Below are 17,302 nucleotides of genomic sequence, written 5' to 3'. Positions count from 1 at the left end.
TCCCGAGCCCGTACGGGAGTTGTAGCGATGAGACAAGATAGTAGTAGCTACTACAATTGGATACCACGAAATTGGGGAGATAAAGGGGGAAAATGCAAAAAAAAAAAAAAAAAACTACTACTACTAAATCTTACACATTGTCTTACTGTAAAATCTTTATATTCAGATCATTTAATTGATGTACACATTTATTGGTGCAACTTATTCCACTAAAATGAAGTGTCAGAGACATACAAAAAGGAATATGCGAGAAAAAAAACTAGACAGGACGACACTGACTACCAACATTTAAATCCTAATGTCACAGCTTGCAAGCTTGTGTTCAGATCTACTGAGCCCTACAAAATGAGACCAGAAAGAAACTGGTCAGGCTGGGAGGGAGGAGAACAAAGATGGGGCGACAAGGTGAATGAGGAGAGGTGACAAGATAGGTGAACAGTAGGGACAGAGATAGGTGAACAGTAGGGACAGAGATAGGTGGAGAGAAGATAAACAAATGGTGGAAATTAAGATTCACATTTACTTCAACCACAGAGTGGGGGACAAAATAAACCCCAGACCAAAATGTACTTAGATTTTTTTCTATTTGTTTTAAAGGCGGTACGCGCAGAGCAGTGGTAATAATCATGTGTTAAAAAGACTTAACAACAGTAGAGTCGTGCAACAGCAGCGAATTCATTAATTGACGCTGGTGGTGGCAGCAGCGAACCACTCTCCACCGCCGCGGCAGTACTTGGTAAATTTATCCTTCAGGTGCTGTCTGTACTGGTGGCGGTTGTTGAAGAAGGACTTGTTGCTATCCACAAACAACTGGATCTCGTCCTGCGTGAGGCAGTTCTCTTCGTCTGAAGTCACTTCAGAGTCATCCTGTTTTCAGTAGAAAATACAGTTAAAATGGACCTTACACACACACACTGAATAAATGTTTTACATCCTACAGCAACACTTATAGGGAACTCAAAACGAGTACAGATAGTCACTTCAGTGCTGGATGTCATTATCACAGCTTTTACATTTTAAATTTTTTTTTAACTGACCAGTAGTTCCATGAGACTGTTGGCGCTGGTGTTCCCCTGACCACACATGTTTGCCTCCAGATAATGGCTCATGTTCTTTTGATGTCCTGCCCATGGTAACTGCAGTGCAATGCTAGAAAAGGTGTCACAGCACAACTTGGCACACGTCTCTTTGGTTCTGCACACAGGTGACGTTGTAGAAGTGTTTTTCCCTCTCCTGTACCCTTCCATCACACAACCCTCTGTTTTTCCACCCTTTGGAGAAAATACATGTTTTAAAGTTTTGTTTAAATGTGCCACCTTATTAGCAATGAATTGGGTCCTAATCATAGCTCTGACTAGACTAACATAACACAAGGAAAAACTGTCAAGGGGAAAGGTCCATTTAAATTAGACTATACAAATGGAAAGATCTGGAAAAATCACATCCCTACTATGGTGAAATCAAACTAAATTCTCATCTCACCTGATCGTTACATAACGAGCCATTGTTCTTTCTTTTATTATTTTTCTTGCCCTTCGTGTTTTCTTCAGAGTTAGCCCAGCACTCCACACAGCTGTATACCCCGTCCTCCTCGTCTTCATCACAGTGATTATGATGGTGACCACACAAGTAGTCTCCTTCAGATGACAACAAGACACACAGCAGCAGTGAGAAAGGAGATCGACAGGCATCCTATCCAGATACACCACATTCTGTCTTACAAAAAAAAGAAGACAAATGACAGCAACACCAGGCTTGGAAAAACGCATCACTATTTGGACCACACACAACAACAACAAAAAAAGGACCAACCTGCTTCATGGTTGCAGATTCCGTCAGTGCAGGCGACGTCAGAGCCCTCCCGTGAGCCAGTCTCGCTGCCTTCCATGCTAGAAGAGTAGCCACAGTCACTCCCATTGCTGTGGGGTGACAAACCTGGGGAAAGGACAAGGAGAAAAATCACTTAAATGAGCTCAACAAGTGCCTGAGGCTGGTCTAGCGGGCAATGCCGCCTGCCCATATACAGATTAGAGGTCGACCGATTAATCAGAATGGTCGATTAATTAGGGCCAATTTCAAGTTTTCATAATCGTATTTTTTTTTTTACACCTTTATTTAACTAGGCAAGTCAGTTAAGAACACATTCTTATTTTCAATGACGGCTTAGGAACGTTAACTACCTTGTTCAGGGGCAGAACGACCGATTTTTACCATGTCAGCTTGGGGATTAGTTTTTGCAACCTTCCGGTTCCTAGTCCAACGCTCTGACCACCTGCCTTACATTGCACTCCACGAGGAGCCTGCGTGGCATTAAACGTATCTTATAAAACAATCTTAACATAAATCACTAGTTAACTACACATGGTTTATCTAGCTTGTCCTGCGTTGCATATACAGTGGGGCAAAAAAGTATTTAGTCACCCACCAATTGTACAAGTTCTCCCAATTAAAAAGAAGAGGCCTGTAATTTTCATCATAGGTACACTTCAACTATGACAGACAAAATGAGAAAAAACATCCAGAAAATCACATTCTTGGATTTTTTATGAATTTATTTGCAAATTATGGTGGAAAATAAGTATTTGGTCAATAACAAAAGTTTCTCAATACTTTGTTATATACCCTTTGTTGGCAATGACAGAGGTCAAATGTTTTCTGTAAGTCTTCACAAGGTTTTCACACACTGTTGCTGGTATTTTGGCCCATTCCTCCATGCAGATCTCCTCTAGAGCAGTGATGTTTTGGGGTTGTTGCTGGGCAACACTGACTTTCAACTCCCTCCAAAGATTTTCTATGGGGTTGAGATCTGGAGACTGGCTAGGCCACTCCAGGACCTTGAAATGCTTCTTACAAAGCCACTCCTTCGTTGCCCGGGCAGTGTGTTTGGAATCATTGTCATGCTGAAAGACCCAGCCACATTTCATCTTCAATGCCCTTGCTGATGGAAGGAGGTTTTCACTCAAAATCTCACGATACATGGCCCCATTCATTCTTTCCTTTACACGAATCAGTTGTCCTGGTCCCTTTGCAGAAAAACAGCCCCAAAGCATGATGTTTCCACCCCCAAGCTTCAAAGTAGGTATGGTGTTCTTTGGATGCAACTCAGCATTCTTTGTCCTCCAAACACAACGAGTTGAGTTTTTACCAAAAAGTTATATTTTGGTTTCATCTGACCATATGACATTCTCCCAATCTTCTTCTGGATCATCCAAATGCTCTCTAGCAAACTTCAGACGGGCCTGGACATGTACTGGCTTAAGCAGGGGGACACGTCTGGCACTGCAGGATTTGAGTCCCTAGCGGCATTGTGTGTTACTGATGGTAGGCTTTGTTACTTTGGTTCCAGCTCTCTGCAGGTCATTCACTAGGTCCCCCAGTGTGGTTCTGGGATTTTTGCTCACCGTTCTTGTGATCATTTTGACCCCACGGGGTGAGATCTTGCAGGGAGCTCCAGATCGAGGGAGATTATCAGTGTTCTTGTATGTCTTTTATTTCCTAATAATTGCTCCCACAGTTGATTTCTTCTAACCAAGCTGCTTACCAGTCTTCCCAGCCTGGTGCAGGTCTACAATTTTGATTCTGGTGTCCTTTGACAGCTCTTTGGTCTTGGCCATAGTAGAGTTTGGAGTGTGACTGTTTGAGGTTGTGGACAGGTGTCTTTTATACTGATAACAAGTTCAAACAGGTGCCATTAAAACACGTAACGAGTGGACAGACAGAGGAGCCTCTTAAAGAAGAAGTTACAGGCCTGTGAGAGCCAGAAATCTTGCTTGTTTGTAGGTGACCACATACTTATTTTCCACCATAATTTGCAACTAAATTCATAAAAAATCCTACAAATGTGATTTTCTGGATTTTTTTTCTAATTTTGTCTGTCATAGTTGAAGTGTACCTATGATGAAAATTACAGGCCTCTCATCTTTTTAAGTGGGAGAACTTGCACAATTGGTGGCTGACTAAATATTTTTTGCCCCACTGTAATCGATGCGGTGCCTGTTAATTTCTCACCGAATCACAGCCTACTTCGACAAACAGGTGATGATTTAACAAGCGCATTTGAGAAAAAAGCACTGTCATTGCACCAACCATAAACATCAATGCCTTTCTTTAAAATCAATACACAAGTATATATTTTTAAACCTGCATATTTAGTTAATATTGCCTGCTAACATGAATTTATTTTAACTAGGGAAATTGTGTCACCTCTCTTGCGTTCTGTGCAAGCAGAGTCAGGGTATATGCAGCAGTTTGGGCCGCCTGGCTCGTTGCAAACTGTGTGAAGTCCATTTATTCCTAACAAAGGCCGTAATTAATTTGCCAGAATTGTACATAATAACAACATAATATTGAAGGTTGTGCAATGTAACAGCAATATTTAGACTTAGGGATGCCACCTGTATTTCACTGAAAGAATAAACGTTTTGTTTTCGAAATGATAGTTTTCTGATTCGAACATATTAATGACCAAAGGCTCATATTTCTGTGTGTTATTATGTTATAATTAAGTCTATGATTTGATAGAGCAGTCTGACTGAGTGGGGGTAGGCAGCAGCAGGCTCATAAGCATTCATTCAAACAGAACTTTAGTGCGTTTGCCAGCAGCTCTTCACAATTCTTCAAGCATTGCGCTGTTTATGACTTCAAGCCTATCAACTCCCGAGATCAGGCTGGTGTAACCGATGTGAAATGGCTAGCTAGCTAGCGGGGTGCGCGTTTCAAACGTCACTCGATCTGAGACTTGGAGTGGTTGTTCCCCTTGCTCTGCATGGGTAACGCTGCCTAGAGGGTGGCTGTTGTCGATGTGTTTCTGGTTCGAGCCCAGGGAGGAGCGAGGAGAGGGACAAAAGCTATACTGTTACACTGGCAATACTAAAGTGCCTATAAGAACATCCAATAGTCAAAGGTATATGAAATACAAATCGTAGAGAGAGAAATAGTCCTATAATAACTACAACCTAAAACTTCTTACCTGGGAATATTGAAGACTCATGTTAAAAGGAACCACCAGCTTTCATATGTTCTCATGTTCTGAGCAAGGAACTTAAACTTTAGCTTTCTTACATGGCACATATTGCACTTTTACTTTCTTTGTTTTTGCATTATTTAAACCAAATTGAACATGTTTCATTATTTATGTGAGGCTAAATTGATATATTATATTAAGTTACAATAAGTGTTAATTCAGTATTGTTGTAATTGCCATTATAACAAAAAAAAACAAAAAAAAAACACCTGTCCGATTAATCGGTATCGGCTTTTTTTGGTCCTCCAATAATAGGTATCGGTATCGGCGTTGAAAAATCATAAAGAAACACCAATATATAGTGTCTTAATAGGGTGTTGGGCCACCAGGAGCCAGAACAACTTCAATTACACCTCAGGACATTATCCACACGTGTTACGAGAAATTCCATAATTTGGTGTTTTGTTGATGGTGGTGGAAAATGCCATCACAGGTGCCACTCCAGAATCTCCCATAAACGTTCAATTGGGTAGATCGAGTAGAATACTACGAAGCAAGCTACAGTAGATCAACTTAGACTTTTATAAAGCTAGCCAGCTTCAGTTTCAGATTCCACGTCATGCTTTAGCTGTACTACGACAGTGGATGTTGCTTGTCCGCCTGCCGTGAACTCAAGCAGGCTTGAAACTGCGAGTGCATGTTGCACATGGCTAGTCCCACACTAAACTCTTCATTGAGACTAGGCTGGTGTTAATAGGGCTGTTACGGTGACCATATTATCTCCACACTGGCAGTCACGAGTCATGACCGCAGTCAAATTCCACGTGACTTGATTCACGGAAAGTAGGTTTCTCCAAAACTGCACTCCGATGCTGCTGATGGTCATTAGTAGCCTACCAAACTTGCCAAAGGCCAGTCGCTAATAGCCTGGTTCTCAGAATACTATAGCCCCTCTAATCACACTGACATAAATGTGATTGAAAATCAAATTTAACACTTCACGAGAGCCCTGGCATTCAGAATTTGAGTGGAATAGAATCACCTGTTGCTCAGCGAAAGCCAGTTCCTGATCGCTGGTTGATGCATAGAATTATATACGTTTCCTATAAGGCCATGTAGCGCAACATTTCTATAGGCTATGCAAGTGCATACTGATGACGTCTTTTCCCCCGTTCCGACAGGTGCATGATAATGCCCCATTCTAAATCAAAACTTAATTTAACATATACTAAATAATATATATGTCAAGACAAGATAAAACTGAGAATAGTCTGTGTGAGAATATTATCACTTGTGAATGATAACCCAGCGTTTGCAATTTAGGTCAAGAAACAGCATAGGATTATTTTTTCCCCCACAGACGTTTTCTAATTATAGTCACATGCATCATGTAGCCTATATGTTTTGATTAGGTTTAGTTGTGATACAAAGTGGCCGATAGTGCTAAGCAATTAACCAAAATATCGGCTATTTTTAGTTTTTTTTAAAGTAATTGACCGACGTCAGTGCAATTATTTGAATTCCATAATCGTTGCGTATTTTTTCCTGTGAGCTCGATGTGTCGTTTCTGTAGAGATAAATCAGATCAAGTCTGAAGTGTGCAATGTGGTAGGGAGGTGTAGTTTCCAACAGGCCAATATTCAACATGGTTAATTACCATGTTTTCTGCACTAAAACTACAGTTGAGTGATGGGTCGTCCGCGAACGAATTGGAAGGTGAACCTTGGGAGCCGGTTCGCATATCAGAAGAGCCGAATCAATTTATAAAAAAATATACAAAAAATTAAGATATGAATAATCAAAAGATTGAAATGAATAGAATTAACTTATTCAAAGATCGAAAAAAGAAATAAAACAATATAGGCCTAAATGCTCAAGCGCACACACACTCATTCTGACTGTCTGGTCAGACTAACAGCCTCACCTGTTGTTCCTGTCAATCAGACACGCAGTGTCAACCAATGAACCAAAGATGCGTGAGGGAGGGCCGAGCCAACTCACTCACAGTCAAATCAAATCAAAATGTATTTGTCACGTGCACCGAATACAACCGGTGTAAACCTTAGTGAAATGCTTACTTACAGGCTCTAACCAATGGTGTGAAAGAAGAAAAAAAATGGTGTGTGTGTGTAAGTAAAGAAATAAAACAGTAAAAATTAATTTAAAAATAACAGTAGCAAGGCTATATACAACCAGCTGTTAGTCAGGCTTATTGAGGTAGTATGCACATGTAGGTATCGTTAAAGTGACTATGCATATATGATGAACAGAGAGTAGCAGAAGAGTAAAAAGAGGGTTTGGCGGGTGGTGGGACACAATGCAGATAGTCCGGTTAGCCAATGTGTGGGAGCACTGGTTGGTCGGGCCAATTTAGGTAGTATGTACATGAATGTATAGTTAAAGTGACTATGCATATAAGATAAACAGAGAGTAGCAGCAGCGTAGAAGAGGGCTTGGGAGGGGGCACACAATGCAAATAGTCTGGGTAACCATTTGGTTACCCGTTCAGGTGTCTTATGGCTTGGGGGTAAAAACTGTTGAGAAGCCTTTTGTCTTAGACTTGGCACTCCGGTACCGTTTGCCATGCGGTAGTAGAGAGAAAAGTCTATGCCTGGGGTGGCTGGGGTCTTTAGCAATTTTTAGGGCCTTCCTCTGACACCGCCTGGTGTAGAGGTCCTGGATGGCAGGCAGCTTTGCCCCAATGCTGTACTACTACGCTCTGAAGTGCCTTGCACTTCGGAGGCCGAGCAATTGCCGTTCCAGGCAGTGACGCAACCAGTCAGGATGGTCTCAATGTTGCAGCTGTAAAACCTTTTGAGGATCTCAGGACCCATGCCAAATCTTTTTAGTTTCCTGAGGGGGAATAGGCTTCGTCGTGCCCTCTTCACGACTGTCTTGGTGTGTTTGGACCATTCTAGTTTGTTGTTGACGTGGACACCAAGGAATTTGAAGCTCTAAACCTGCTCCACTACAGCCCCGTCGATGAGAATGGGGACGTGCTCGGTGCTCCTTTTCCTGTAGTCCTTAGTCTTGGTTACGTTGAGGTTGTTATTCTGGCACCACCCGGCCAGGTCTCTGACCTCCTCCCTATAGGCTGTCTCGTCGTTGTCGGTGATCAGGCCTACCACTGTTGTGTCGTCAGCAAACTTAACGACGGTGTTGGAGTCGTGCCTGGCCATGCAGTCGTGGGTGAACAGGGAGTACAGGAGGGGACTGAACATGCACCCCTGGGGGGCTCCAGTGTTGAGGATCAGCGTGGCAGATGTGTTGCTACCTACCCTCACTACCTGGGGACGGCCTGTCATGAAGTCCAGGATCCAGTTGCAGAGGGAGGTGTTTAGTCCCAGGATCCTTAGCTTGGTGATGAGCTTTGAGGGTAATATGGTGTTGAACGCTGAGCTGTAGTCAATGAACAGCATTCTCACATAGGTGTTCCTTTTGTCCAGGTGGGAAAGGGCAGTGTGGAGTGCAATAGAGATTGCATCATCTGTGGATCTGTTTGGGCGGTATGCAAATTGTAGTGGGTCTAGGGTTTCTGGGATAATGGTGTTGATGTGAGCCATTGCCAGCCTTTCAAAGCACTTCATGGCTACGGACGTGAGTGCTCTGGGTCTGTAGTCATTTAGGCAGGTTGCCTTTGTGTTCTTGGGCACAGGGACTATGGTGGTCTGCTTGAAACATGTAGGTATTACACATGGTCAGGTTGAAAATGTCAGTGAAGACACTTGCCAGTTTGTCCGGGCATGCTCTGAGTACACATCCAGGTAATCCATCTGGCCCCGCGGCCTTGTGAATGTTGACCTGTTTAAAGGTCTTGCTTACTTACATTGGCTATGGAGAGCGTGATCACAGTCGTCCAGAACAGCTGGTGCTCTCATGCATACTTCAGTGTTGCTTGCCTCGAAGCGAGCATAAAAAAAGGCATTTAGCTCGTCTGGTAGGCTCGCGACACTGTGCAGCTCTAAATAGTTTGCAAGCCCTGCCACATCCAACAAGCGTCAGAGCCGGTGCACTAGCATTCAATCTTAGTCCTGTATTGATGTTTGTCTGAGGGCATAGCGGGATTTATTGTAAGCGTCCGGATAAGTGTCCCGCTCCTTGAAAGCAGCAGCTCTAGCCTTTAGCTCGGTGCAATGTTGCCTGTAATGCATGGTTGGGATATGTACATACGGTCACTGTGGGGACAACGTCGTCGATACACTTATTTATGAAGCCGGTGACTGAGGTGGTATACTCCTCAATTTATCCAACGCGATTTCAGATAATTCCAGGTATTCTCCTGCAATTGACAGCCCAAATTCCTACAGCAGGGTCCTGTCACTGGACAGGTCCAAGAGGGAGTCCTGTAGCTCCGATGACAGGTAGCTGGCAGCGGTGATGGCAATGAATGGTTGTCGGATCCAGTCGTTTTTGTGCGTCTCCTCTTGAAAGTACCTCCAGAAATGTCCAATAAGTCCTCGGAGGTGATGAGCGATCCTTGCCTTTGTGGCATCATCCAGGTGCAGTTAATTTTCCTCAAGCTCATGGAGTCCAGTGAACGATCTCCACACTCCCCTCTGGAGGAACTTTCCAGTGCGTCAGCTTCTTCACAAACCCCTCAACTTTGTCGGGGCTTATGACAATGTTGGTATTTGGGCCTTGTAGTGTCATGTTAAGTCCATTAATTCTATCAATTAATTCTGCAAAGTAGGCTAGGTTTGACAGTCATTTAGGATCCGTCAGGCATTCTGCATATCCAGTAGGAATAGGCGTACTTCATCTCATTTCAAATAGACGCAGCAGCACTTTACCTTGCGAGACCCACCTGATCTCAGAACGCAGCAGTAATCATTTGTGCTCAGATCCCATTTCTTGGCACAGGACAGCAAATAGTCTGGTATTCATGGGGCTTGCCTTTATGAAGTTCACTATTTTTATTACCGTTTGAAGCACGCTACTAAGCCCATTATCAAGGGCCTTGGAAGAAAGATCTTCCCTGTGTATAACATAATGAGTGAATACTACGTGTGGTGCAATGGCTTGTACCTTTGCCTTCAGGCCCTTATGTTAAACCATCATAGAACCAGCCCTATCATTGCACACATCTCCTAACATACCCCCTCCTCAAGCATTTTTTCATCAAGCCAGTTGAATATATCCTGTCCAGTGCATGTCCCCTCAAGTGCACTGCAAATTAACACATCTTCATGTAGTTGCCCGTCACAGCAGTATCTGATGATACGAGAAGCTGAGCTGCATGCAATATACAGTATCAGTCAAAAGTTTGTACACCTAATTTTGTTTTATTTTTTACTATTTTTCTACACTGAAATAACATATGGAATCATGTAGTAACCACAAGTATTAACTTTTTCGATATAGGGGGCACTTTTTAAATTTTTGGATGAAAAACGTTCCCGTTTTAAACAAGATATTTTGTCACGAAAAGATGCTCGACTATGCATATAATTGACAACTTTGGAAAGAAAACACTGACGTTTCCAAAACTGCAAAGATATGGTCTGTGAGTGCCACAGAACTGATGTTACAGAAAAAAAAACAGATAAAAATACAATCAGGAAGTGCCGCATTTTTTGAAACCGCCTCATGGCAATGACTCCTTATATGGCTGTGGAGGAGCTAGGAGTCAGCTTACCTTTTCCACGTTTTCCCCAAGTTGTCTGCAGCATTGTGACGTATTTGTAGGCATATCATTGGAAGATTGACCATAAGAGACTACATTTACCAGGTGGTCGCTTGGTGTCCTCCGTCGCAATTATTGTGTAATCTCCAGCTGCAGTATTTTTCCATTTGCCTCTGATGAGAAACCGACTGCCAGGAATGATTTTTCATCGAATAGAATTGTGAAAAACACCTTGAGGATTGATTCTAAACAACGTATGCCATGTTTCTGTCGATATTATGGAGCTAATTTGGAAAAAAAGATCGGCGATGTAAGTGACTGCATTTTTATTTATTTTTCTTAGCCAAACGTGATGAACAAAAACAGAGCTATTTCTCTTACACAAATAATATTTTTGGAAAAAATTAACATTTGCTATCTAACTGAGAGTCTCGTCATTGAAAACATCCGAAGTTCTTCAAAGGTAAATTATTTTATTTGAATGCTTTTCTTGTTTTTGTGAAAATGTTGCCTGCTGAATGCTAGGCTTAATGCTATGCTAGGCTATCAATACTCTTACACAAATGCTTGTGTAGCTTTGGTTATAGCATATTTTGAAAATCTGAGATGACAGTGTTAAAAAGCTAAGCTTGTGTTTCAATATATTTATTTCATTTAATTTGCGATTTTCATGAATAGGAAACGTTGCGTTATGGTAACGAGCTTGAGGCTATGATTACGATCCCGGATACGGGATTGCTCGACGCTAGAGGTTAAACATATCAAATATATTTTGATATGAGATTCTTCCAAGTAGCCAACCTTTGCCTTGATGACAGCTTTGCACACTCTCTGCGTTCTTTCAACCAGCTTCATGAGGTAGTCACCTGGAATGCATTTCAATTAACAGGTGTGCCTTATTAAAAGTTAATTTGGCTCAAATGCATTATGAAAGAAATGACACAATCAGTTGTGTTGTGACAAGGTATGGGTGGTATACAGAAAAGCCCTATTTGGTAAAAGACCAAGTCCATATTATGGCAATAACAGCTCAAATAAGCAAAGAGAAACAACAGTCCATAATTTCTTAAAGACATTTAGGTCAGTCAATCATGAAAATTTCAAGAAGTTTTAAAGTTTCTTCAAGAGCAGTCGCAAAAATCATCCACGCTATGATGAAACTGGCTCTCATGAGGACCGCCACAGGAAATGAAGACCCAGAGTTAACTCTGCTGCAGGGGATAAGTTCATTAGAGTTAACAGCACCTCAGATAGCAGCCCAAATAAATCCTTCAGAGTTCAAGTAAAAGATATCTCAAAATCAACTGTTCAGAGGAGACTGTGAATCAGGTCTTCATGGTCAAATTGCTGCAAAGAAACCAATTCTAAAGGACACCAATAATAAGAAGAGACTTGCTTGTACCAAGAAACACGAGCAACAGACATTAGACCGGTGGAAATCTGTCCTTTGTCTGATGAGTCTAAATTTGAGATTTTTGGTTCCAACTGCTGAGTCTTTGTGACACGCAGAGTAGATGAACAGATGATATCCGCATGTGTGGTTCCCACCATGAAGCATGGAGGTGGTGGTGTGATTGCTGGTGACACAGTCAGTGATTTATTTAGAATTCAAGACGCACTTAACCAGCATGGTTACCACAGCATTCTTCAGCGATACGCCATCCCATCTGGTTTGCGCTTAGTGGGACTATCATTTGTTTTTCGATTGTACAATGACCCAACCACCTCCAGGCTGTGTAAGGGTTATTTGACCAAGGAGGAGAGTAATGGAGTTCTGCATCAGATGACAAGGCCTCCACAATCATCTGACTTCAACCCAATGGAGATGGTTTGGGATGAGTTGGACGGCAGAGTGGAAAGAAAAGCAGCCAACATGAAACTGGTTGAGAGAATGCCAAGCTGTCATCAAGGCAAAGGGTGGCTACTTTGAATAATCTAAAATGAATTTGTATTTGTTTAACACTTTGTTGCTACATGATCCCATATGTATTATTTCATAGTTTAGATGTCTTCACTATTATTGTACAATGTAGAAAATAGTAAAAACAAAGAAAAACCCTTGAATGAGTAGGTGTCCACACTTTTGACTGGTACTGTTATAAATCACTGTGTGTTTAGTACCTGCTTTTGGCCAAGAAAATCTTGGTCTTTGTGAAGGAAAAAAATCCACAGGTTTATCGGTGTGCGTTGTGTGTTTGGTGTGTGTATCACACCCACACACACACACTGTAAATGCCTCTTCAGTTTCACTGGCTTCAAACTGTAGTTTGCTAGCACATCCACAGCACATTGTGGATGTGGATCCCCATCGACCATGACACGTGAAACCATACTGAATGTAATCATCTTGATAATTCTGTAGCTTTGCTGAATTTGAGGGTCAGCTTATCCTTGCGCTTCTTTCCCACTGGCATTAGGGTCTCTCCCACCAGCCTCTCCCACCAGCGTCATTATCAGATGGCGGTTCATCAGTTGTAGATTCACCCTCATTATTGGTTGGATTGTCTTTATTTTTGTTAATCAAATTGTGTCGGAGACTCTGAGAACAGGGTAGCTAGTTCGAAAATTTGCGCCAATTTGGGGAGGTGGTCGACGAGTTCAAAAAATATTGACTGCCCCCACTATTAAATCAGCTTTTAAACTACGCCCATAGACGCAAAAAAGGAAAATGACTAGTTTTTGTGATTTTTTGTTGTGGTTGCATTTGTTAATCTCTTTACCCCACAGTTCAGGAACCACTGGTGTGTGTCATGGAAAAAGCAGGTGTTCTTAATGTTTTGTATACTCGGTAAAAATAAAACCAATACATTTCAGTATTAGCCATCATAGGTAAGATTGATCTTAACCAGGGTCAGATATCTGGTCTTAGGTGATGGTTGGATATTGGTGGCAGCTTTACCTTTCTTGACTTTGGGAACGGTGCCGTCTGGACAGCTGCAGGAAGTAGTGCTCTCGTTGCTGGTGACGACCACCTCCACACAGCCGACATGACCCTCCACCTCTGGGCTTCCACAGGCCTTGCAGCCTCTTCTCTCCACAGACTCTAATGAAGCCTGTATGGGAGCATAGTATATGTCAGAACAGTATTATATTATTGTTAATGGGATGACCACAGGAAGGGGTGGCAGTAGGGCTGTCCCAGACAAAAACAATCTTGGTCGACCGAGTCATCTGTTCTTTCGACTAATTGATTGGTCTATATTTTGTAACATGTATTTTTCCATATATAGACACACCCCACGTTTTAATAAAATCAACTATATGCAGGCTACTGAGCTTGTCTGATCATTTTTAATCACAGTGCTTAAAGGCAAATTAGAGGGAGCCAGAGATTAATATCGCCTAATCAGAAGAAAAATACCTGTGCCCAGATTCACAAAACCTTCTTAAAAGCAATTTCTTCTTTACTGTAGACTTAAGTTATGCAAAGTTGCTATTCCTCAAAAAGGTTCTTAGACATTCTCTTGCGCTATTTCTTATGTTTCTCCTTAAGCAAAAAGTTAAGAAATTTGATTCTTGAAAATAAACTTATTGGAAATGTTGTTAATTCCAAGATAGCTAAACCCTTTGTCTTAAATACAGGGCAGTGAGAAAAAAAGTTCTTTAAGGCAATTGAACATGTTTAATTCACTCAAACTTCTTCTGAAAGTTTCAGTATTGATTATTTTAAATCCAAGAACATGTTTTAGAACAGTAATCTCAGTAAGAAATATGCTAACATGATTGCCATTGCTAGCTACCTAAAACAGTTGCCTAGCAACAAACATCTTAACATTTATAAGATGATATTTGAGAAGTTCGTAAGAAAATCATTCAATCTTAAAATATTGTTGGGGAATTGAACTGACTATGTTATGAACTTCCTATTTTTTTTCTTCTTAACAACCGTACGTTTTTGCGCAAGAAGTGTTTTGTGAATTAGTGCCCTGTTCCCGACCTTCTGCCTTTATGCTCCAGAAGTGTCTGGTAATTCGGCGACACCAGAGGCCTTTTCCATTTGGACTGCCAATTCATCGTACCATTTCTACTGATTTGCAGGCCAGTTATGTTTTTCATATGCACATTTTCGTGGAACAGTTTAATTTAACATGTACAATCAAGTCATCATATCTCACAAGTCAATGTCATGTGCAGGTAGAAAATATAAAGTATAAAAATCACATTGGCTATGCATGGCCTGTCTGTAAGGAACTTGAACATTTTTATCAACTGTAAACTTGGTCCTGCAAACTTACAACATAGTATAAAATATTCTGGGCCCTCAGTTTCCAGTGAGCTCCTGACAGACACAGCTAGAGGCTATTTGCGCAAGGGATAAGAAGTAATTAGGTAGGACTATTTTATGACGTTTCCGCCAGATTAGAGCACCACTTCCCCCCCCCCCTTTCATAATGAGTGATTATGAAAAGGAGAGAGCTGGAAAGATTTTTCAAATAGGTACGTTGAGGGACTATTGTCATTCTCAACGGATGTAAAAAGACTTTGTTTACTTGCCGTTAAATTGTTAAGACAAATCAGAAAACACCATCAGATCCCCAGACAGGCACATTTAAAGGCTTATATTTACACGCAGGCCAGGTTGCTTAGGCCTATTTTATGGGTAATCAGGTGCGTTTCTCACAAGTGTAGCATAGGTTGTGCACTCCGCAAACAACGTGTCCACTCCAATAATGACAACGATAAGACTAATAGTAATTTTAACGTATTAACAGAAAAGACAGTAACCAAACAAACGTAAATGAGAAATGATTGGAATTAACGGTAAATGTAGGCCTACTACTGATGTGGCATCCCGGGGCCTCCGCAATGGTTTAGTCCACTCAGACAGGCGTCAAGTGCCATAACAAAAATAATACGTGACTGCTCGGACAATTAAAAAAAAATATTTGTTGATTAAAAGCATATCGATAATATATATATATATATTTTTTTAATTGTCCGAGCAGTCACATGTATTCTTCTTGTTATGGCACTTGACGCCTGTCTGAGTGGACTAAACCAAAGTAAAAAATAAAAATTTACTTAAAAAAAAAATAATATTTAACTAGGCAAGTCAGTTAAGTCAGTTTAGAACAAATTATTTACAATGACGGCCTACCACGGCCAAACCTGGACGTCGCTGGGCCAATTGTGCGCCACCCTATGGGACTCCCAATCACAGACAGATGTGATACAGCCAGGATTTGAACCAGTGACTGTAGTGGCACCAGTTGCACTGAGATGCAGTGCCTTAGACCGCTGCGCCACTTAGGAGCAAATAAATAAATAAAAATATACAAAATCGACCAGTCGACTAAATCTGTTCAGCCCTAAGTGGCAGCGTTATGGGCAGGGAGAGTTATGGACTTACAAACACTGTATGACCATTTGAAAGCCATTAGTTGCTATTTAAACCTATGGATGCCAAACACTATGGATGCCAAACACTGAGTGTGTGAATAATAAAAAGGTCACAAATAGAATGCTTTAGTAATCTGGTAATAACATGGTTAGCTTGATAATGAAGAACCTGGATAAAGGTTCACCACAGAATGCGGAACAAGTATGCCAGACAAGGGCATGTGGGGACAGTTTCCTAAACAGACTCACTGGTATTTCCCTGTTGTCATACTGCCTTATAGTACTCCTGTCGTGAGTGGAGAAAAACATTACCTCATCCAGACTCTTCTCCTTGCCGTCGGACATGTTGAAGCCACACTTGTTTTTTCGTCTGTTCTTCTTCTTCTGCCTCTTCTTCTCCTGCTTCAGCTCCTTGGCCCTCTCCTCCTCCGACAGCTCTTCACACAGCTGCTCCAGACGACTGATGCCTTGCACCTTCTCCACCGCCATCTGGGGAAATGGGTGTTAACAGGTTGTTATAGTGAAAATTTGTGAAAATAGTGAAAATTAATTAAAAAAAAAGGTTGAATGTTGACTCAATACACATAGTGAGGAAAAAAGTATTTGATCCCCTGCTGATTTTGTAAATTTGCCCACTGACAAAGAAATATAATTTTAATGGTAGGTTTACTTGAACAGTGAGACAGAATAACAAAAAAAATCCAGAAAAACATGTCAAAAATGTTATACATTTATTTGCATTTTAAATGAGGGAAATAAGTATTTAATAAGTATTTGACGTGCTCAATGCGATTGAGATCTGGGTTCTTCGCTGGCCATGCAAGTTCACTGAACACTGACATTCCTGTCTTGCAGGAAATCACACACAGAACGGGCAGTATGGGTCATGTCAGGATGAACCAGCAGGAACGGTACCACATGAGGGAGGTCTTCCATGTAACGCACAACGTTGAGATTGCCTGCAATGACAACAAGCTCAGTTCGATGATGCTGTGACACACCACCCCAGATCATGACGGACCCTCCACCTCCAAATCGATCCCGCTCCAGAGTACAGGCCTCGGTGTAACGCTCATTCCTTCTACGATAAACGCAAATCCGACCATCACCCCTGGAGAGACGAAACCGCGACTCATCAGTGAAGAGCACTTTTTGCCAGTCCTGTCTGGTCCAGCGAATGTGGTTTTTTTTCCCCATAGGCGACGTTGTTGCCGGTGATGTCTGGTGAGGACCTGCCTTACAACAGGCCTACAAGCCCTCCGTCCAGCCTCTTTCAGCCTATTGCGGACAGCCTGAGCACTGATGGAGGGATTGTGTGTTCCTGGTGTAACTCGGGCAGTTGTTGTTGCCATCCTGTACCTGTCCCACAGGTGTGA

At 41.8% G+C, this 17,302-nt stretch overlaps 1 protein-coding gene across 9 annotated transcripts in view; it reads right to left on the bottom strand.

Annotated features, from left to right (window-relative positions):
* Positions 1 to 135: 135 nt before the first annotated feature.
* The window catches only part of LOC110537846 (gametogenetin-binding protein 2), a 47,000-nt gene continuing 29,833 nt past the window's right edge, over positions 136 to 17,302 (bottom strand). For 7 of the 9 annotated variants that reach the window (XM_036937883.1, XM_036937884.1, XM_036937879.1 and 4 more), the window contains 6 exons: positions 16,239 to 16,415; positions 13,486 to 13,639; positions 1,813 to 1,935; positions 1,483 to 1,637; positions 1,038 to 1,271; positions 239 to 867 (listed from right to left, as the gene is read on the bottom strand). In XM_036937883.1, coding sequence (XP_036793778.1) covers positions 679 to 867; positions 1,038 to 1,271; positions 1,483 to 1,637; positions 1,813 to 1,935; positions 13,486 to 13,639; positions 16,239 to 16,415 — 1,032 coding nt within the window. In that variant the 3' untranslated portion in view covers positions 239 to 678. Of the gene's footprint in view, positions 868 to 1,037; positions 1,272 to 1,482; positions 1,638 to 1,812; positions 1,936 to 13,485; positions 13,640 to 16,238; positions 16,416 to 17,302 lie in introns of all 9 variants that reach the window. The other 2 variants (XM_036937887.1, XM_036937878.1) reach the window with 2 other exon arrangements.

This window comes from Oncorhynchus mykiss, chromosome 12 (genome assembly GCF_013265735.2).
Source record: "Oncorhynchus mykiss isolate Arlee chromosome 12, USDA_OmykA_1.1, whole genome shotgun sequence".
NCBI lineage: Eukaryota > Metazoa > Chordata > Actinopteri > Salmoniformes > Salmonidae > Oncorhynchus > Oncorhynchus mykiss.
The sequence above is the reverse complement of the archived record's forward strand: the minus strand, read 5'-3'. Positions and strand labels throughout refer to the sequence as shown.